This window comes from Podarcis pityusensis (genome assembly GCF_964106645.2).
Source record: "Podarcis pityusensis genome assembly, chromosome: 13".
In the NCBI taxonomy this organism is placed as follows: domain Eukaryota; kingdom Metazoa; phylum Chordata; class Lepidosauria; order Squamata; family Lacertidae; genus Podarcis; species Podarcis pityusensis.
Window position 1 is genome coordinate 54,138,047 of NC_138038.1, and position 20,958 is coordinate 54,159,004.

At 49.8% G+C, this 20,958-nt stretch overlaps 1 protein-coding gene across 3 annotated transcripts in view; it reads left to right on the forward strand.

Moving 5' to 3' along the window:
- Positions 1-20,958, forward strand: part of KIF1C (kinesin family member 1C) — a 51,625-nt gene that overhangs the window by 6,064 nt on the left and 24,603 nt on the right. For all 3 annotated transcript variants that reach the window (XM_080979641.1, XM_080979643.1, XM_080979642.1), the window contains 2 exons: positions 14,828-14,972; positions 20,482-20,558. In XM_080979641.1, the coding sequence (XP_080835767.1) occupies positions 14,867-14,972; positions 20,482-20,558 (183 nt within the window). In that variant the 5' untranslated portion in view covers positions 14,828-14,866. The remainder of the gene's footprint in view (positions 1-14,827; positions 14,973-20,481; positions 20,559-20,958) is intronic.

A 20,958-nucleotide genomic window follows, 5' to 3' on the forward strand; every position in this document is an offset into this window, starting at 1 on the left:
CTGCTACAGATGTTGACTTAGCATTGTAAAGGTTGGGTGATTTGTGTTAACCGGCAATTGCGAATGGCCAATGCATTTGATGTGTATGCATTTTGAACTTCATGTAGAGTGGATGCAGATGGAACTTTTTGCATTTGATAGCCATTTGGCTCCACTATTTACAACCCGACCCACCATGCATAGTAGATTAGATAAGATCTACTATATACTTTGGAAAATGGATTGTCAGTTCTCTGTGCAGTTGGCCAGCTCTTGAGATATTGTCACCAAACTTGGAGTGAGGGTTCCCAAGGTGAGCGCCATTTTGATTCAAGGTGGCATCACTCAATTTTTGGTGTGACCGTTGCAAACTCACAAATTACATTATCCGTTTTAAAAAGGAACATTTTTTTGGTTTCTAAAAATTCCTGGGCAGTGCTCAATACTCCCGTCTAATAGTTATATAATCTGCCCATTGAGGATAATGCCTCATGCATCTGGAGTCTGCTCTAGTCTACAAAAACCTTTGACACAATACTGCTCCAGGTGCAACAAGGATGTTTGTTATTCTTGCCCAGTAACTCAGTGTAACTTCTGGGCGGCTGGGGAAGTGGTGCCTTTGCTTCCTTACTGCACTCTGAAGGGGCCTTGCTTCTGTACAAGCCCCATTTAAGACCGTTAAGAAAGCCCAATTTCACATTATCCTGTGGAGAGGGAGACCTGTGTGTCTGTATTTGTTGTATGATTCCCACCAAATGGCCTATAATTTTTCAGGGTCCTCCAAGCCTTTGGCCACCCACAATTTATGAGTTGTTTCCCCCCAGCGAATGCTAAACTCCACATGGGCTTATACCAAACCAAAAGCTGCAAGTCATAGAATCACAGAATTATAAAGCTGGGAGGTCAATTGAGGTTCTGGCACCTGCCGACATCCGTATCAAGAGTTCCTGAGAGCTGAAACCTTTCAGCTGATCGTCGTATGGATTTATTTAACAAATCTGTGGTGAAGTTAGAGACATCACCTTGCCGACACAGGTCCGTATAGTTAAAGCTATGGTTTTCCCAGTAGTGATGTATGGAAGTGAGAGCTGGACCATAAAGAAGGCTGATCGCTGAAGAATGGATGCTTTTGAATTATGGTGCTGGAGGAGACTCTTGAGAGTCCCATGGACTGCAAGAAAACCAAACCTCTCCATTCTTAAGGAAATCAGTCCTGAGTGCTCACTGGAAGGACAGATCCTGAAGCTGAGGCTCCAAGACTTTGGCCGCCTCCTGAGAAGAGAAGACTCCCTGGAAAAGACCCTGATGTTGGGAAAGATGGAGGGCACAAGGAGAAGGGGACGACAGAGGACGAGATGGTGGGACAGTGTTCTCGAAGCTACCAGCATGAGTCTGACCAAACTACGGGAGGCAGTGGAAGACAGGAGTGCCTGGCGTGCTCTGGTCCAGGGGGTCACAAAGAGTTGGACACGACTAAACGACTAAACAACAACAACAACAAGTGTTGAAGTTAGAAGGGGACATTTGAGTATTTTGGTCATTTCTGGACAAATCCAGAATCGGAATACCTGTGGGCACTCCCACCACAGGTGGAAAAAGGTGCCCATTTCCCCAGAGCCCCTCCAGCAGCTTGAAGAGGATTGTGACGCCACGTGAGCAACCTGGATTTGCAGGATCCTTGGACTTGCAAGTGCCTGGCCACTTTTGAGAACGCCTTGGAGATGTCTGGAGTTCATCCCTTGGCCTCATATTGTGTGTGTGTGTGTGTGTGTGTGTGTGTGTGTGTGTGTGTTAGAGGTGTGGGAGAGAGGCAGGCAGGCTGCTGCACGGCCCTCTTCCGGCTGAAAGATGGATGCTTCACTTGCGCTTTTTATTTATTTATTCAGGGCGTGTGTCTTGTTTCCTACCAGCTCTGTGATTATGGTAATTAACACGACTTGATGGTCCAGAAGCCTTAATTAAAGGCTTATCGCTGCCTTCCCTGCTGAGTTGCATGGGTGGTTTCTCTGTGCCACAGGAGAGGCTGAATTGACTGCCAGTTCATAGCAATAGCTGCAGCGCTCTCTCTCTCTCTCTGTGTTTGTATGAGCAAGAGATGGGTGTGGGAGCAGAAGGCTGTTTCCTGAGGTCAGGGTCAGCTGTTGTTTCTGCAGGAGCAAACAGACTTAGTGAGAGGCGTGTTGTGAACTAAAATGCCACTGGTCCAGAACAGAGAATCTAAGTCAGATAGCCTGCTGCCCTGTTGAACTCCCCTGCAGTAAGGAAGACCTCTGAGCATGTGCAGGGTGCATTTGTTGGTCCATCAGCACAAGCTAAGGGGCATAGCTAAGTGACTGGAAAGCCTGGTTTCCCTGAGCAGGCCTCAGCCCCAGGACCTCTCTGGAAGCGCATGGATATCCTTGTGCTATCTCTTGTGCGCTGTCTGTCTCTCTGTGTACTTTCAGCTGCAGATATGGAGATACGGCCCTGGTGCAGTTCCATTATACAGTGAAACCATGGGTTGCGGATGTAATTCGTGATGGAGGCACGTCTGCAACCTGCAGCGCCGTGCCTGCGCATGCATATGATGCGATTTGGCGCTTCTGCGCATGCGCAGAAACCCGGAAGGAACCCTTTCCGGTACTTCCAGGTTTCCCGTGGTCCACAACCTGAAAATGCATAACCCGAAGCATCTGTAACCTGAGGTACCACTGCAATTTATTTAGTGCTAGCCAGAGTGATGTGGACCCTGCCCCAAAGACAAGCTAGTCGAGCAAGGGAGAAAAGAAAGCCATTAAAGAAAGTACTTTTTCATGCAGAGTTAAACTATGGAACTCACTCCCACAGGAGGCAGGGACAGCCAAGCTCCCCCCCCCCATGGCTTTAAAAGACGATTGGCTTTTTCAAAAGGGCTATTGGTGGCTATTAGCCACAATGGCTATGCTCTACCTTCACAGTCAGAGACAGCAATGCCTCTGAAAACCAATTCCTGGAAACCGTGGGAGGGGACAGAGGCTTTTGGGCTTGGTCCTGCTTGCCAGTTCCCCATTGGGGCAGCTGGTTGGCCCCTGTGAGAACAGGATGCTGGATGCTTTGGCTTGATCCACCAGGCGCATCTTTAAATCAGACATTAAAAACCAAGTGGTGAGGAAGAGGCAGAAGTCATCTTGCATTGAAAGAGCACACCAGGTGAGCTTGTGTGGCTTCTTGAAAAAGGCCTAAGGAGCACAGGCAAGGCTTATTCCTTTCCCATTTCCAAACACTCTTCCCTTTTGCGGAGGTGAGTAGATAGATACCTGGGATCCTTTTGGCCTTAATCACTCCAGGTGTGTTGGGAGGTGCAGGCACACCCAACTCTTCTGCAAGACTCTTCCACGTGGCTGGGGCAGACTTTGGGAAAGGCTGAACTCTGTCTGTGTGTGTGTGTGTGTGTGTGTGTGTGTGTCTGCCTCTTCCCTTCTTGACCACAATGGAGCTGCTCTCTGTGGTCAGACGGTGGCTCTGGAGCATGAAACCTCCGTTTGCTAGCTCTGTGCAGAGAACTTTCGCTTGTTTTAAAAAGTAATGCCACCAACCCAAAGCTATTGTTGTTACAAGATCTCCCTTTCCTCCTTTCTCCATCCAGGATGCTTCTGCAGCCAGAAGGGGCCCGCGATGGGCTTGTAACAGGATTGCGGCTCAGAGCACAGAGCTGAAGCAGCAAAAGGTTTAAACATACAACCCTAAGCTGCCCTGCAAATCTCTGCTTGTGGAATCAGGAGGGGTGGGGAGTGCAGAGGAAGGTGCCTGTCCTGCAGAGGAAGGGGAAGAGGCTTTTCGGGGGGGGGGGGAGGCTTGCACCACAGAGTGCCTGGGAACATTTTCAGGCGTCGAATGGAGGAGGTGAGCTTCGCCCTGCCCCACAGTGTGCAGTGGAGGGTGAAGATTCAGGCAGGTGGGGGTCTCAGCCAGAAGAGTGGCTGCTCTGAATAACAGGTAGGGGGTTAGGATGCTGCAAGCCGGGGTCAGAGTTCACAGGGAGGTGGAGGGGCTTGGAAGGCGTTGGAGGGAGGTCCATCTAAGCCAGGGGTCAGCAAACCTTTTCAGCAGGGGGCCGGTCCATGTCCCTCAGACCTTGGGGGGCGGATGGCGGACTCTATTTTGAAAAAAAACATGAACGAATTCCTAATAACCCAGCGGTGCATTTTAAATAAAAGGACACATTCTACTCATGTCAAAACACGCTGATTCCCGGACCGTCCGCGGGCCGGATTGAGAAGGCGATTGGGCCGGGTCCGGCCCCCGGGCCTTAGTTTGCCTACGCATGATCTAAGCCCAGCCAAAGGCCACTTTCTTCTTCAACTCGATCAATCTCTTTGTTTCTCCTTTCCCACCTGAGTCATTTTTCTGGGAAGCATTTTACTCAAAAGTGAACGTTTTAAAAATAAATAAATTACAGAGCATTTAAATATTGCTGCAGCGGACTCCCTTCATTGAAAGTGTTTAAGCAGAGGTTAGATGGCCACCTGTCAGGGATTCTTGAGTTGCGATTCCTGCATTGCAGGGGGTTGGACTAGATGGCCCAGCTCTACAATTCAATGATTCAAGTTTGTTGAGAGAAAGGTTGAGACCTGGATGGGAAAACCTTTGGCCCTCCAGATGTTGCTGGCTGGGGCTGATGGGAATTGTAGTTCAGCCACATCTGGAGGGTGAGGTTGGCTTCTCTTTCTGATGTGCTCAGCTGGAAATCTGGGCCCAGCCCAGCACTATTTAGTTTTATTTGTAACTCTATGAATGTTGCTCAAAAGCTGTGGCAAGGCTCACCAGTCTTTGTGGACTATTAAGAACATCAGAGCTCTGGTTTTCCCAGTAGTGATGTATGGAAGTGAGAGCTGGACCATAAAGAAGGCTGATCGCCGAATAATGGATGCTTTTGAATTATGGTGCTGGAGGAGACTCTTGAGAGTCCCATGGACTACAAGAAGATCAAACCTCTCCATTCTGAAGGAAATCAGCCTTGAGTGCTCACTAGAAGGACAGATCCTGAAGCTGAGGCTCCAAGACTTTGGCCACCTCATGAGAAGAGAAGACTCCCTGGAAAAGACCCTGATGTTGGGAAAGATGGAGGGCACAAGGAGAAGGGGACGACAGAGAGAAGAAGAGAAGTTTGGATTTGATATCCTGCTTTATCACTACCCTAAGGAGTCTCAAAGTGGCTCACAACCTCCTTTCCCTTCCTCCCCCACAACAAACACTCTGTGAGGTGAGTGAGGCTGAGAGACTTCAGAGAAGTATGACTGGCCCAAGGTCACCCAGCAGCTGCAGGTGGAGGAGCGGGGAAGTAAACCCGGTTCCCCAGATTACGAGTCCACCGCTCTTAACCACTACACCACATTGGCTCTCGACAGAGGACGAGATGGTTGGACAGTGTTCTCGAAGCTACCAACATGAGTTTGACCCAACTGCAGGAGGCAGTGGAAGACGAGTGCTTGGTGTGCTCTGGTCCAGGGGGCCACGAAGAGTAGGACACCACTAAACAACTAAAGAACAACAACAAGAAGAACATCGGAACAATGCTTCTGAATGGCAGTTGCTGGAAACTGCAGGATGGGAGAGTTGCTCTTGTGCTGGGACCCTGTTTGCTGGTTTCCCACTAGGGCATCTGGTTGGCCCCTGTGAGTACACGATGCTGGGCTAGATGCCCCCCCCCATTGGCCTGATCCAGTGCAGGACTCTTCTTATGGGTCACTCCCCTCCCTGCCTTCCCCACACACATCCTGCTGCAAGTGCTGGTCTTCATATTTCTGCCATGAACAGAGGCAAGCATGGATTGTCTGGTTTCTGTCTGGGGAAGGGCGTTCACCCGCCTGCCCCGTGTGGCAAGTGCCTGGGCTGGCACCAGGAGCTGTGGGTTTTATTGATCCCTTTCTCCTTCACTCACTGCCTGTGGACCCAGATGAACTAGTTGGGCTGGGCTGATCCGGCTGGGAGGAGCTCTCAGAACAGGAAGGATCTCTTTGTTGGGATTCCAGTATGCTTATTCACTTATGTTAGTGCTCTCTCTTACACACACACAAATATACACCCTTCAGGAATGCCAGCACTTTGGCTGGCCGCCCTTTTGGCTGGAGGAATGCAAATTGAGGGTCTAGAGTGAAGAAAGGGGTGGGGGGGAAGGAAATATATTCTCCCTTCAGCTTGTTTTTGTCTTGGCCAAATTGATATTGCAAAAGAACAACGTAAGCAGCCGTCCATCTTTGAAAAAAAGAGCATTGTTTAAAAGCAAAGGCCGCAGGCTGCAGACAGGCCAGCACACTCTGGGTTGCAAAAACAGGGTGGCTCAGCAGTCAGCAACCTCACGGATCACAGCTGGCAAGCTGGTTTCCTGAGAATGTACGAAGAGCCTGCTGCATCTTGCCTAGCATCCTGTTCTCACAGTGGCCACCCAGATGTGCAGCGTGGCAGATAATGAGCCTGCCTCTTGCCAAGATCTTCAGAAGATGCTCTGCTCTGTGTCCCACCAACATCTAAGGTTAGGCCTGAGTAGACAGGACAGGGGTGCATAGACGGTGGAGCTTTCTCCCTGAGGAATGTAAGAGAAGCTGGCTGCTGATCATTCTCTCACAGCAGTCAGGCAGACGCACAGGGAAAGCCACGAGGACGCCTTATGAAGACCACCTCGTTTCAAGAGTCTCTTTCCCCCACTGTGATTATTTATTCCCTCCAGTGTCCTATTTTGTTCCAGCGCCCCGGCATTTACGTTCTAGCGATTGCTGCTTTTTGAGTGTAGTGCCGTTTCGGCTGTCGTTCTTTGTGTGCATGTTTTAATGTTTGCAAGCTGCTTTGGGGCAGAAGGAGAAAAACACACTTAAAATAACTGAGGTTTCAAGGAAAATGTTGGCTAAGTGCAGGATATCTTAGCTTGGTGCAGCGGGTAGGGCAAACGGGACTCCTGAATTCCCCTTTCTGTTTTATAATACTGCAAAAGGATTCTGATTGGGATAGGGATTTTAAATGCATATATATTTAAATCAACCTTGGGAAGAAGAGGAAATGGACAGGGGGCTGACACCTGCAAGGTTGTTAGAGGAAGCAGCGCTCTTTTATTTGCTAGCCAGTAAGTTAAACCCGTGTCCCATCCTTCTGACAAGCGATGTTCAGAGCAGTCGTCCACAGTAGCATGAACATAGCAAAACACAGCCATACAGGGGGTAGAGCTAGATGACGCTTGTGGTCCCTTCCGACTTTACAATTCTATGATTCCAAATCCCAGTTGCTGGAGACTGGGTGGGTGCTCTTTTGCTCGAATCTTTCTTGCATGCACCCTGCAATGGTCAGCTGTCTGGCCACGGTGAGAACAGGATACTGGATGAGATGGGCTCCCTTTGCAGGCTCTTCTGATATTCTTCAAGTCGTGATCTTTCTGGGGGCGGGCCAAGGTGCCCAGGCTCTGTAAGCTGGCTGGGTGGGGCGGAGGAGTTGCGCGCTTGATAGCCTCTTGCCAGAGCCTCTGTGCAAAATGCGCGCCTGGCCTGTTTCATCTCTCTTCCCTTCCCGCTCTCGGTTGCCAGGGAACAGCTGTCTTGGCTAAAAATAATCCCTTTTTAGCTGTCATCGGCCATCATGTGAGCAAGGAGTTTTATTCCTCTATCTCTGCCCCCCTTGTCTTCCTTTCATGTCCTTGGGATCACATTGTGGGCGGAGAAGGCACACGTGTTATTGTGTTTTTAAAAGGGGCTCAGTTTGGGGAGGAAGGGGGCTTTACCCTCATCCCACTCTATATTTTCTGCTTTCTCTGAAGATAAGCAGCCTTGTGCTTTGACTTGCAGCTCAACCCCACGTTCGACTTGCAATGCAATTTTCCTTTGCAGGAAAGAGTCATACTGCAAGCTGCCTATTCTGGTGTTGAAGAGGGCCTATAAAACTCATTGGTCGAGAACATAAACTCTGCTCCGTGCGACAGACTTTCTTCTCTCTGTCCTGAACCTTCCAGCATTCAGCTTCATGAGATGCTTACGAGTTCTAGAGCTGTTACGTGAGTGCAAGGAAGATGTGCTTCTGCCACACTGCTGGCCGTCTCCTGCTTGGCACTGGGGGCAGTCCAAAGCACCGTATTTTTCGCTCCATAAGACGCACCTAGTTTTTAGAGGGGGAATGCAAGAAAAAAAAATTCTTTAAAGGGAGCGCTGAGCAGAGCCTGTCTGCATCCCAGGCTCTGCTCAGCGCTCCCTTTCACAAGCCACATGGAGCTGTGTGCGGCTCTTGGGGGCTTTTCCCCGAGGAGGGAGAAGGGCAGGCCTCTGTCCCTTCCCCCACCTCCTGCAAAAGCCCGCAAGAGCTGCGCTCTTATTAAAGAGCCGCGTGGAGCGTGTGTGGCTCTTGGGGGCTTTTCCCTGAGGAGGTAGAAGGGCAGGCCTCTGTCCCTTCCCTCACCTCCTGCAAAAGCCCGCAAGAGCTGCGCTCTTATTAAAGAGCCGCGTGGAGCGTGTGTGCGGCTCTTGGGGGCTTTTTCCCAGGAAGGAGAAGGGACTGACGGGCTGCCCTTCTCCCTCCTTGGGGAAAAGCCCCCAAGAGCCACACACACACTCCACGCGGCTCTTTAAAGTGAGTGCTGAGCAGAGCCTCCCACCTGCATTCGCTCCATAGCACACACACACACACACATTTCCCCTTACTTTTTAGGAGGGAAAAAGTGCATCTTATGGAGCAAAAAATACGGTACCTTTTCCCAGCTTTCAGTTTCGCTGCTGCCTGCATGTTGGCGGCTTACTATTGGGAAAGGAAAACTTGTGCTCCTCTAACCCCAAATGACAGCTATAAACAGGTGTGCATGTGTGTGAGAGAGAGAAGAGAGCAGGGTGGTTGGGAAACCTACATGATTTTATCTGCCGTGACTCAGCAGGCCTGGCCCAGCCCAGACTCACAACAAGTCCTTCAAGCGTAGTTCTCAGGTATTTTTCCAGATCAGCCTTTTGCCAGCCTGGTGGGCCCCGCCCAGAAGTTTCGGACTACAGTTCCCATCAGCCTCCAGCCAAGCGCAGCTGATGGGAACCGTAGTCCAGAACACCTGGAGGGAGCCAGGTTTGCAAAAGGCTGGTCTTGAATTCTGGCAAGATGGAGGCGCTGTGGATGACTAGCTCCCGTGTCCCAGAAATTAGTTGCTGACCCTGGATGGGGTTGCCCTCCCACTGAAGGAGCAGGTTTGCAGTTGGGGGGGGGGGTTCTGGATCTATCTCTGTCCCTGGAGACTTGGGTACCCTCAGGGGCTGGAAGTACCTTTAACCAAATGCAGCTGGTTCAACAGCTCCTGCCATTTCTGGACGGGGAAAGCCTGGTGTCAAACTAGCTGGGTTCTCTTCCTGGTCTGACAGGACTCTTCTGCCTAGGTTCTGCTGTTAAACATGAGAGCCTGGTTCCCTGGCTTTGGGGGTCTGCGGCTGCCATCCCCTCCAAGGCCACCTGGGAGAGTGATGCTGTGCTCATGCACACCCAGTGGAGCACACCCATGCTCAGGGAGGCTTCAAAAAATGGTTTGAAATGGCCTCAGGGGATGTTCACTCCACTGCTTCCATCGGCAGAACAGGCACAATATACAAGTGCCACATAATACCCCTTCCACATGTAAGAACTAGATTTTTCAGTCTGCGGCCACCTACACCCTGCCTGTTAGCATCACTGTGCTCTTTTTGGCACCTGCTAAAAACATTTTTGGCTAGACAAGCCCACTCAGGTGTTTAGAAAGCTGATGTGAGTTTTAATCTGTTCTTAGTCTCTATCATTATCGCTGTTGATTTTACTTACTGATAATTTTATTGTTTTATCTTTTTGAAGACCGTGGGCAGGTTTTTTTGTTTGTTTGTGTTTACTATCAAATTGATCAAAATGGGATGGTGGTGGGTCCCATCTGAGTCCCAAACCATCTCTTCTGCTTATGACGCACACCTGTGGAAGCAATAAGTGCTGACTCAACCTGTGGGTCCCCAGATGTTGTTGGACTACAACTCCCATCATTCCTAGCCAGCATGACCAGAGGTCAGGGATGATGGGAGTTGTAGTCCAACAATGTCTGGGGACCCACAGGTTGAGAACCGCTAGACTAGATGATCCTGAGGGTCTCTTCCAACTCTAGTATCCTATGATTCTATGATTCATTGTTGGGGTGGGGAGGGTGGAAGAAGAGTCAGCTAGGGAGGAGGGGGCGCCCTGTACTTACTGTGGTGCCTGATGGTGGAGGAATGAAAATGGTGAGCTCTGCTCAGGTGTCCCCAACACCTGACTTTTTCTAACATCTAGACGCTCTTGGAAAAGTCCGCCTCTGTATTTTAAAGTCAGAATATGACATAAAATTGCCCCCTGGAATCCCAGCTTGGAAACACAGGTGTGGGGGGGGGGGTTCATTGTGGGGAGGAGGCAGAAGGAGCCTAGAGACTTACGCATGTTCTCTCTCCCCCGCCTCCCAATCCCAGATATCCTGAAATCTGTTCAAACCCTGCTTTTCTACATTATGCAAATTCCATGGGCTTGCTTAAGTGGCGCGTTGAAAACCGCTGCTGTTAAGAATGCCGCAAAGTTGTCTGAGAGCTTGAGGCACCGGCAGTAAAGCCTTTTTGCCGACCCTGCATCCTTGCAGGCTGAAATCGCAGCCGGCTCCTTGTGTTGCCAGGATGCTTGGGCTACCAGCGGCTACTAGCCACAATGGCTCTGTTTTCTCCCCTCACTGTGGGAAGAGTGCGGTGTCCTTTTTAACAGCTCTAGATGCTGTGTTATTTTTAGCAGCTGTATGTTGCATAACGCCAGGAATAGGAAGACCTTTCTGACAGTAAAAAGCTGTTGGACCGTGGAATGGACTACCTTGGAGGATGGTGGACTCGCCCGGGGTTGGAAGTTTTTAAGCAGAGGTTGGGTAGCCCTCTGTGGTACCTTCCTACTCTACAACTCTATGATTCCATGCAAATTTTCACATTTACTCGTAGTCTGTATTTGTTCTGGTCCAGCAGAGGGACAGAGGTTTAGGCAGAATACTGCCTGACCTCTGGGAAGCCTGCTAAACACCATTCCTGCCTCCCTGTCCTTAAAATTTTGCAAAGTGTGCCCAAGTTCAAATGTGTCCTCACAGCTTTAAGGGCTGGAAGCCTGCTTCTGTTCTTTTCTTTTTTTGTGTGACGGTGGTTGTGGCAGCTGGGAGCCTTCAAACGCTGCTGCCTTGTGCGCCCAGGACTTAATTCTCTGCTTCCTTTGTGTTGAATGTGCAGAATGTCCCAACCCAAACATCCCTGGATTTGCCCTGCTTAAGAGCTCCGGCTGCGATTGGCAGATTAAAATCAGCAGCTCTGATGTCTTGCTGGAGGCCACTTTCCCCCTCCAGTAACCTGATCTTTGGAAGATGTTGCTCCTGATTTTTAGACTAATTGATCTTTTGAAAATGTGATGTTGAGCCTGTTTTTGCAGGCGCCACAAATGTCCCTGACTGCTTTGGGGAGAAGAGCGACATAGTTTATAGAATTAAGTCAGTAGAGAAACGTCCCACCCCCCTGCCACCCAGTCTCTCACAACATGAGAATTCTGATAACACCGAATATCGGAAGATTCAGGACAGGTAGCAGAAAATCCTTCTCTATGCAGTGCCTAGTTAAACTATGGAACTCCCACCTACAGGAGGCAGTGAAGACCACTAACTTGGATGGCTTTAAGAGAGGATTAAGTATAAGGCTATAGTCCTATCTGACCTAGGACAGATAGGGTCAAAATAGTTTCAAAATTGTATAAGGTGTTATTAGATAAGGGGAAATCACCAAAGGAAAGTTTGAAAGAATATTATTGGAAGTTAGAAATTCAGGAACAGATTTTAGATGAAGAATGGGAAAGAATCTTTCGGCAACCACCCTTTGTTGCCACCTCTAGGATAATCCAGGAAGAAGGGTTGAAGTTGGCACAAAAATGGTATTATACACCTGTGAGGTTATGTCATCTTACAAAATCTGGAAGTAAGAATTGTTGGAGGAAATGTGGAGTGTTGGGAACGTACAGTCATATGTGGTGGGATTGTCTGTTAGTTAATGAATTTTGGAAACAGATTGGTATAGAAATACCAGGAACTGTGGGTAGGAAGGTGGGAATATCTAAATTAATGGTTCTTATTAGTCTGAGTAGCACCAAGTTAAAAACAAAAGAGGAATGTAAATGGGTAAAATTGATGGTAACTGCAGCCGGACAGGATATAGTGAGTAATTGGAAAAATGCAGAAGAGTTAGGGGTGAACCAATGGAGGAAAAAACCTGAATAATATTATAATTTTAGAATACCTAACTGTGAAGATACACAGAATGAAAAGGTTTAAGGTCAGTGAGAAAGAGGAGGATTGGTTTGAGAAGATATTGAATTATTTGGGTAGGTTTGAACAATTTGGGGCAATTAAAATGTTAAAAGTAAAATAAACCCTGTGGATGGAGGAGTGTTATAAAATTGTACATATGGTTGATTTGAATATGTTATTATGGATTATGTACACCTAATGTATCAGCCGCCTGGAGGGGGTTTCACTGTTGGTGTTTTGGTTGATGGTAAAAAAAATATTTATTTATTTATTTTAAAAAAAGAAAAGTATAAGGCTATGGGTGGCTCCTAGACAGGATAGCTTGGCTTGGCTGCCACAGTTGGAAGCTGCAATGTTTCTGAATACCAGTTGCTGAAAACCACAGGAAGGGAGAGTTGCTCTTGTGCTCGAATCCTGCTTGCTTGTTTCCCACTGGGGCATCTGCTTGGCCACTGGGAAAACAGGATGCTAGATTAGACTGATCCAGCAGCTCTTCTTATGTTCTTATGAATGTGAACCTACACTTGTATGAATCCCTATTATTATTATTATTATTATTATCATCATTATCATCATCATTCATGTTTATTAACTCCTATCCTTCACCAGCAGGAGAGCTTAAATGTCAAACAATCCAAATGTCACAATTTAAAGCAGCTAAAACAGATCGCAATCACAGGAATGGGGTGGGCCCTAGAGACTGTTTTGGAGAAGCATACCTGCGCACATGCATTACGCATGATGCGTCCTGGCCCAAGCTATGATTACCCTGCTGCTGGACAGCTATGACTCAATGTTTTGGTTTTCAGATGGCAGGCAAACATTTACTTTAATCCTCTGCAGCTCATTCGTGGAACCTGTTTTAATGACAGCTTGTAGTGCAACAGAAAGATTGCTTTTGAGCATGTCCAGAGCGATATTGGACTCAAGTTATAAACTGTGAAACCAATGATGCTGTAGAGCTGAAATTGGAACTTTGAAATGTTCCACTGTGAGATTTAAAACAGTTTTTTTAGAGTGTTGTTTTATAGCTGTGAGAAGCAGCCATTGTCTCACATCCGAGTACCCACAACCCAGAACTCCTCTCTATCTGACACAGGAAGGGGTGTCTTATGGGGGCGACGGGGGGCTTGTGTCAGATTGTCTGCTGGAGCACCCACACGTAAGAACAATTAGGCTTATGGGCAGCATTTGAAATTCACCAGGTGCTTTTTGCACCTGGCTATTGGCCACCTGTGACCAGGTGAAGATACCCAGTTGGCGCCTGACATCTCCATCACCTGGAGCTGCTTGCTTGGGGATCCCTGGTCCTGACTGTTTTCACACTCTAGCAACACATCCTGTCGAATTCTCTCTGCGATATTTTACCTGCACAATCAGAATGAGTTTCAAGAACCAAAAAGTCATATTGACAAATACGACTTGGGAGCCGTCTGGCCCCCAAGTGGCAACTAGGCATTCTGTTTCAGTGACTGTAACTCTGGCTTAAGGAGCCATTTGGCGCCTAGTTTACTGTATATATCTGAGCCTCTTAACACTGTATGTTGGACCTCCTCAGTGGCTGTGCCCGCCCCATTACAGATTTCTGTTCCAGGGCCTCACCCTAATTTTAAATGGGCCTTAAAGGTAACCTCTAATTTCGGCTTAATCTAGAGGACTGATCTAGGACATCAGACTGTAATTCTTCAGAGCTGAATAGGTTATTTTTTTGTTCGTTTGGTACGCTTGGTGTGGAATTGGGGTATTTTAATCTGGTTTTGTTGTTGGTCTTCATGTGGATGTAAACTACTTTGGGAGGGTAGGTAAAGGTAAAGGGACCCCTGACCATTAGGTCCAGTCGCGGACGACTCTGGGGTTGCGGCGCTCATCTCGCTTTATTGGCCCAGGGAGCCGGCGTACAGCTTCCGGGTCATGTGCCCAGCATGACTAAGCCGCTTCTGGCAAACCAGAGCAGCGCACGGAAACGCCGTTTACCTTCCCGCCGGAGCGGTACCTATTTATCTACTTGCACTTTGAGGTGCTTTCGAACTGCTAGGTGGGCAGGAGTAGGGACCGAGCAACGGGAGCTCACCCCGTTACGGGGATTCAAACCGCCGACCTTCTGATCGGCAAGCCCTAGGCTCTGTGGTTTAACCCACAGTGCCACTCGCGTCCCATACTTTGGGAGGCTATTATGCCTTAAAAGCCTATTAAGCAAGCTCACCTGTCTCACCGAGACGCCTGCCTGCCTGAGTCTCTGGCTTGGAGCCAAGGGCGGTGGTGATTTTTTTCTCAGCAACATCTCCAAGGCTTTGCTTGCAGGGTGGAGAGTAGGTGCTCAACCAGCCTTGATGTTAAATTATGTGAAGATGGGCCATCTTAATCTGGAAACAGGGCAGAATGGAGTTTATCAAAAGGGACAGCGTGTGATCATTCATCCCTAGTCAGTGCAAATTTCCTTTGTGGCTCTTGATGCAGGATGTGTGTCTATCCCCTCTCTGCCCACCCATCCACCCACCAAAATAACTTTGGATGAAAAGTGCTGAAAATAAAAGAGTGTGTTTTGTTTTCTCTCTCCCCCCCTCCCCGTTTTTGCAGGTAATCCCACCTGTGAGCTGCAGCCAAATTTGACCCAAAATGGCCGGCGCTTCTGTCAAAGTGGCCGTCCGGGTCCGGCCATTCAACGCCCGCGAAATCAGCCGGGATGCCAAATGTATCATTCAGATGCAGGGGAAAACAACCTGTAAGTGGCCTTGGTGTGTGTGTGTGTGTGTGTGTGTGTGTGTGTGTGTCCATCTGTCTTTGAGCCTAATTGATTTTTTAGCGTGGCAGCACCTGTACTTTGGAACTCCCTGCCGGTGGATGCCAAGCAGGCACCTTTGCTGTACTCTTTTTTGGTGCCTGCTGAAAACATTTTTATTTAGATAAACCTGCCCTGAATGTGGATCATGTATGTTTTCATCTGTTTTTAGTTTATTGATTTGTTTTATTTTTTGAATGTTGCTTTTACTGATAATTGCTGTTGTTTCAGTCTCTGCTATCCAGCGGTGTAATAATTTTGTGAAATAAAAATCAATAAATGCGATAGTTTGGATCCCACCAAAGAACACCCAGATCATTGGGGTTGCAGCCACATTATGGGAAGAAGCTGTTGAAAAACAAGGAAGCCTCCTACATCCCTAACATGGAGCCAGACTATTGATCCACCAAGCTCAGTATGGGCAACACTGGCTGGCAGCACCCTTCTGGGCTTTCAGAGCCAGGGCGTGTCTCATGGCCCTCCCTGGAAATGCCATTGGGGACTTGGGCTCATTCCCTGCCTTTGCTCCCCAGGAAAAAGGCGGGTGCTCCTCTTTCTTGCCCAGGAGGCAACAAAGGGGGGGTGAGGAGTGGGGTTTTTTTGCACTTTAAACCCACCCCTCCCCCTTCTCTTGAAATTTGGTACTGCCAAGGTCAGGTGACCTATTAGGGATAATTTAACTGTGATTCCTGCATTGCTGGGGTTTGGGCCGGATGACCTTTGGGGGTCCCTTCCAACTCTGCGGTTCCTATTTGAACAGGAGCTTTGAGCCTCCATCTGTGGGCTTCCCTCTGAACAAGCTGCCTGCTGTTTTGAGTTGCTGCTCACTTTAATTAAATCTCCCCAGAATGTCACCTGTAATGCCTGTCACATGGCGTGGCTTAATTAAATCAGTTAATCAGGGCAAAGCATTAATTGCCAAGACCTGCCTGTACCAAGCTTCCTGAGTTCTTCTGGGACACCTCCAGCCGCAAAAGGCCTTTTTTTAATGGAGGGCGGGTGGTTTGGCTGGTCTTCTCTCTCCCCCCGCTGCATCCAACCAGCCCACTTTTTCTGCTCTGTAACTTTACGCAAAACAAAGCCCAGTTTGGAAAAAGTTTGCAACGGATCAGGAAGGGGAGGTAGAAGAAAAATCACATGAGAGGGAGTCATTTTGTTAAGGCAGTGTCAGGGGACGGGGACCTTGCATTTGCTAATTTTATTAAGCCTTTGAAACGTCTTACAAAACCTCTTCTAAGGAGTCTTTCCGATGATAAACAACTGTCCTCTGCCGGTGAAAGGAAGTTGACGAGAAAGTTGTAGGGTGTGTTTTTTAAAAAAGGGTTATATGGGAAGAAGAATTGTGTGTGATTCTGGCTGGCTGAGCAAGTCAACAAGCGCTGGGCTTATAAAAACACCCTGGATAAACCTCTTTTGGGGCTCATTTAAGTTGAATTAATCCTGTCGCCTGGTGGTGGCTGGGAGAGGAGTGGGGAGTGGGCTTTGTGGACCCGCCAGACCCTCTTCCCATCCTGTCCTTGTGCAAACAGCCCCTTCGAAGCCTACAAAATAGAAGGGACTGGCCGCTTTGCACTTTTTGAATCACTAAAAGCCATGAGAAAGGCCATGCAAAGGAACTTTCTCAAGTTCCAGTGGCCCACCTAGTCCAGCCTCCTGTTCTCTCAGATGACTCAGTGGGGAAGCCGCAGGCACAGTCCGTGCCCCAAAGCACTTTCTCCCTTCCTGTGGTTTCCAGAAACTGGAATTCGGAAGCATCGCTGCCTCCAACTGCGAAGTCAGAGCCTAGCCCTTGTGGCCAGGAGCCAGGGATAGCCCTCTCGTCCTCCATGCATTCGTCTAATCCTCTTTTAAAGCCATACAGGTTGGTGGCCATCTCTGCCCCCAGTGGGAGGGAGTTCCACTGTTCAACTTTGCGCTGTGTGCAAAAGGACTTCCTTTTATCCGTCCTGAATCTCCCAACATTCACTGCATGTCCACCAGTTCCAGTTTTATGACAGAGAGAGAACGGAAGAAAAACTTTTCTCTAGCCACTTTCTCCTAGCTGCGGATAATTTTACAAACTTCCATCATGTTAATAAATAATACATTTTATTTATACCCCGCCCTCCCCGGCCAGAGGGCAGCTAACACCAATAAAATCACAGTAAAAACATAATAGGGGGAAAAGAGAAGGGAGGAAAAAAACACAATTTAAAATACAGGTTAAAATGCAATTTAAAATGCAGCCTCGTTTTAAAGTAGCCGATGTTGCCTCTTACTCACCTTTCCCCTATACCACAAAGCCCCTAACACTGTTCCTCGTAGGGGAGTCCCTCCAAGTACACAGCTCAGTCGGTAGAGCGTGAGACTCTCAGAGCCATGGGTTCAAGCCGCACGTCGGGCAAAAGATTCCTGCATTGCAGGGGATGGACTAGATGACCCTCAGAGGTCCCTTCCAACTCTATGTGTCTTTCTTTATACTTTTTATTACTTATTTATTTATTTATACCCCACCCGTCTGGCTGAGTTTCCCCAGCCACTCTGGGCGGCTCCCAATCGGGTGTTAAAAAAATACAGCATTAAATATTAAAAACTTCCCTAGACAGGGCTGCCTTCAGATGTCTTTTAAAAATAAGATAGCTGCTTATTTTCTTGACATCTGATGGGAGGGCATTTCACAGGGCGGGCGCCACCACCGAGAAGGCCCTCTGCCTGGTTCCCTGTAACGTCACTTTTCACAATGAAGGAACTGCCAGAAGGTCCTCGGAGCTGGACCTCAGTGTCCGGGCAGAACAATGGGGGTGGAGATGCTACTTCAGGTATCCTGAGCTGCGGCCGTTTAGGGCTTTAAAGGTCAGCACCAACACTTTGAATTGTGCTCAGAAATGTACTGGAAGCCAACGCAGATCTCTCAGGACCGGTGTTATGTGGTCCTGGCAGCCACTCCCAGTCTTCCTCTACTGGAGGAAGAAGATGCTGACCCCAAGAGGACCTTGTCCAGATCCCGGTGCACCCTGTGCCCCAGCCTGATCTCTCTCCCTGGCCTTGGCGTTTGTCGCTGTGCCTGCCAGGCCCCCCCACCAGCTGCTTGACCCCCGTCTATATTTAGCCCCGGGACAGCTGAGGGGCCCTTGTGCAGGGGGTACTTGCTGGAGGAGGAAGAGGTGCTGGTGGCCTTGGGGTGGCACGCAGGGGCATCCGGGTTTCCCACAGAGAGGAAGCCATTCCCCTTTCCCCCAACGCATTACCCCGGCCCACGGGGTGCTGAGAGGGAAGCTTCAAAGCCGCAGCTATTCGAGTTATGCAGGGAATGTTTTTCCAAGAGCTGAGGCTGAGTAACGCCACTGGGCCGGCTTTCCAAGGCGGGGAACGCAGTGCTGGTCCGTCTGCGGATTTCCTAGAGCGCACATTGAATGCAGGGGAGGGGAGACGTTGGCTGCGTTTGTTCCCTGGTGCTTTTCGCCCTGTCCTGCCCAGGGGCAGAGGAAGGCGGGTGCGGTGTGGATGGTCCACCCCAGGTGTCACCACTGAGGGGGGTGACAAAATGCCGGGCGGCACTCACTGCGGGGCCTGCAGTGTGCCCAAGCCACACATCTCTCCTGGGAGAGAGACACAGCGGTTTGGGCGTGTGCAGGCTCCGTGCTGCCCAAACGGTCCGCCCGCTGCCTCCCCCCCAGCTGTAGCGCAGCTGAGTGGGAGGAGGCAGGCAGACTCCAGAGGCCCGATGGTACGCCCCACCCCTATGGGTGGCTCGCCCCACCCCTGGGCACGCCGCGCCAGGCGCCTGAGCAGCTTCCTCCGCTGCTGGTCCTGCCCTGGCTCTACTTTGAGGAAGGAAAACCTCTCAGCTTTTTGGAGAGGAAGCTTCCTTTCCCTTCCTTTCCTCCCAGATGCAACCATTGGCTGTGGTTGCTGCACTGCAGGGGGTTGGACTGGATGGTCTTTGAGGGTGCCTGTGAACTCCGTTACTCTGTTACTATAAAAGGTAAAGGTAAAGGTACCCCTGCCCGTACGGGCCAGTCTTGACAGACTCTAGGGTTGTGCGCTCATCTCACTCTAGAGGCCAGGAGCCAGCGCTGTCCGCAGACACTTCCGGGTCACGTGGCCAGCGTGACGAAGCTGCTCTGGCGAACCAGCACCAGAGCAGCACACAGAAACGCCGTTTACCTTCCCGCTAGTAAGCGGTCCCTATTTATCTACTTTCACCCGGGGGTGCTTTCAAACTGCTAGGTTGGCAGGCGCTGGGACCAAGCGCACCCCGCCGCGGGGATTCGAACCGCCGACCATGCGATCGGCAAGTCCTAGGCGCTGAGGTTTTACCCACAGCGCCACCCGCGTCCCCGTCACTCTGTTACTATACTTAGAGACAAACCTCCACTCCTTAAAGGCCAACCACCAAACCCAAATACCAGAGTGAGGAGAGCCCTTGTAGTGTTTTATTATTTTTATTTTGTATTATTTATATCCTGCCTTTGCTCCAAGGAACTCAAGATTAGAGGCTTTAAAAGAGGATTGGGCAAATTCATGGAGGAGGAGAGGGCTACTGATGGCTCCCAGCCAGGGTGGTTGTGTTCCGCCTACACAATTGGAGGCACCGATGCTTCCGGACACCAGCTGCTGGAAAACGCAGGAGGGGAGAGTTGCTCTTCCGCTTGGATCCTGCTTCCGAGTTTCCAGGATGTTGGTTTAGAGGCCTGACCCAGCAGCCAGGCTCATATGCTCTTAAGATGACACCCGTGGTTCTCTCTCCCCCTCTCATCCCCCAAACAACCCTGCCAGGTAGGTTGCAGGCTGAATTGCTCTGGGCCTCCATCCAACCTCTGCGCCAAGAACGCTGTCTTCTGCGACCCAGCAGAGGGGATAAGAAGCTGCAGGGATGGAAGGGATGCAGAGGGTCATCTGGCCTGACCCCCTGCAAAATTATGGTTGCAGCCATCAATATTAGCGGTGTCTCCCCACTTACTTAACCTCTTGCACCCTCCAGGTCCACGGGGAAAGGAAGGGCAATTAAGCCAGAGAATATATAATGTTGGAAGGGACCCCCCAGGGTCTCCTGGTGGCGGCATAGCTAGCCGCTCAGGTGCCCGGTTCAGCGCACGCGTCCTGCAGCCGGGGGCGGGGCGGGCCAAGTGTGGTGTGACGCCCAGTGCCCCCCACCTCACCTTGCTACCAGTGGCATAGGAAGGTGGATGCGGGAGTTGTAGGTTTTTTTTAAAAAAAGTGTCGTGTGCCCATTTTTAAAATTTTATTTTAAAAACACATATTTCTGCCGTTTTGTCACCCCCCCCCCAGTGATGACACCTGGGGCACTCTGCACCCACCACACAACCCCTTCCTACGCCATTGTCTCCTGGTCCAACCCCACCCTGCAATGCAGGAATCCCGGCTAGGCCACCCGACCTCAGCAGTACCAAATCCCTAAAGTCTGGCTCTTTGGGAAACGCCCGACTCTTAAATCCTTCTTTCCCCGCAGGTATCGCCAACCCCAAACAGGCAAAAGATGCCCTCAAGAATTTCACCTTTGACTACTCCTACTGGTCTCACACCTCGGTGAGTTTCTTGGGGAGTGGGCAGGTGGGATGAGGACTGGGCGCGGAACTATTGCTGATGGCGAATTGGCAGAATGGAGTTGAAACCTAAGCTGGCCTTCCGCAAGCAGGTGCCGCCTGGGTGTTCTGGACTGCAACTCCCACCAGCACCATAAGGCTGTACTGGCTGGGGATGGTGATGGGAGTTGTAGTGCAGAACTTTGGGGAGGCTGGCTGAGGACGGCGCCAGCCCCTTGGGATTGGGGGCCAGGAGGAAGATGGCATTGGTGGTTGTAGCCCCTTGAACCTGGTGCGAGGCTTGTGGGGGGGGGGGGTTCTTGGTTATAACCAAGTCCAAGGAAAGACTATCAGCATTCTCATATCATCAAGTTTAGTTCCAATATGGCAGACTTGCAATGAAG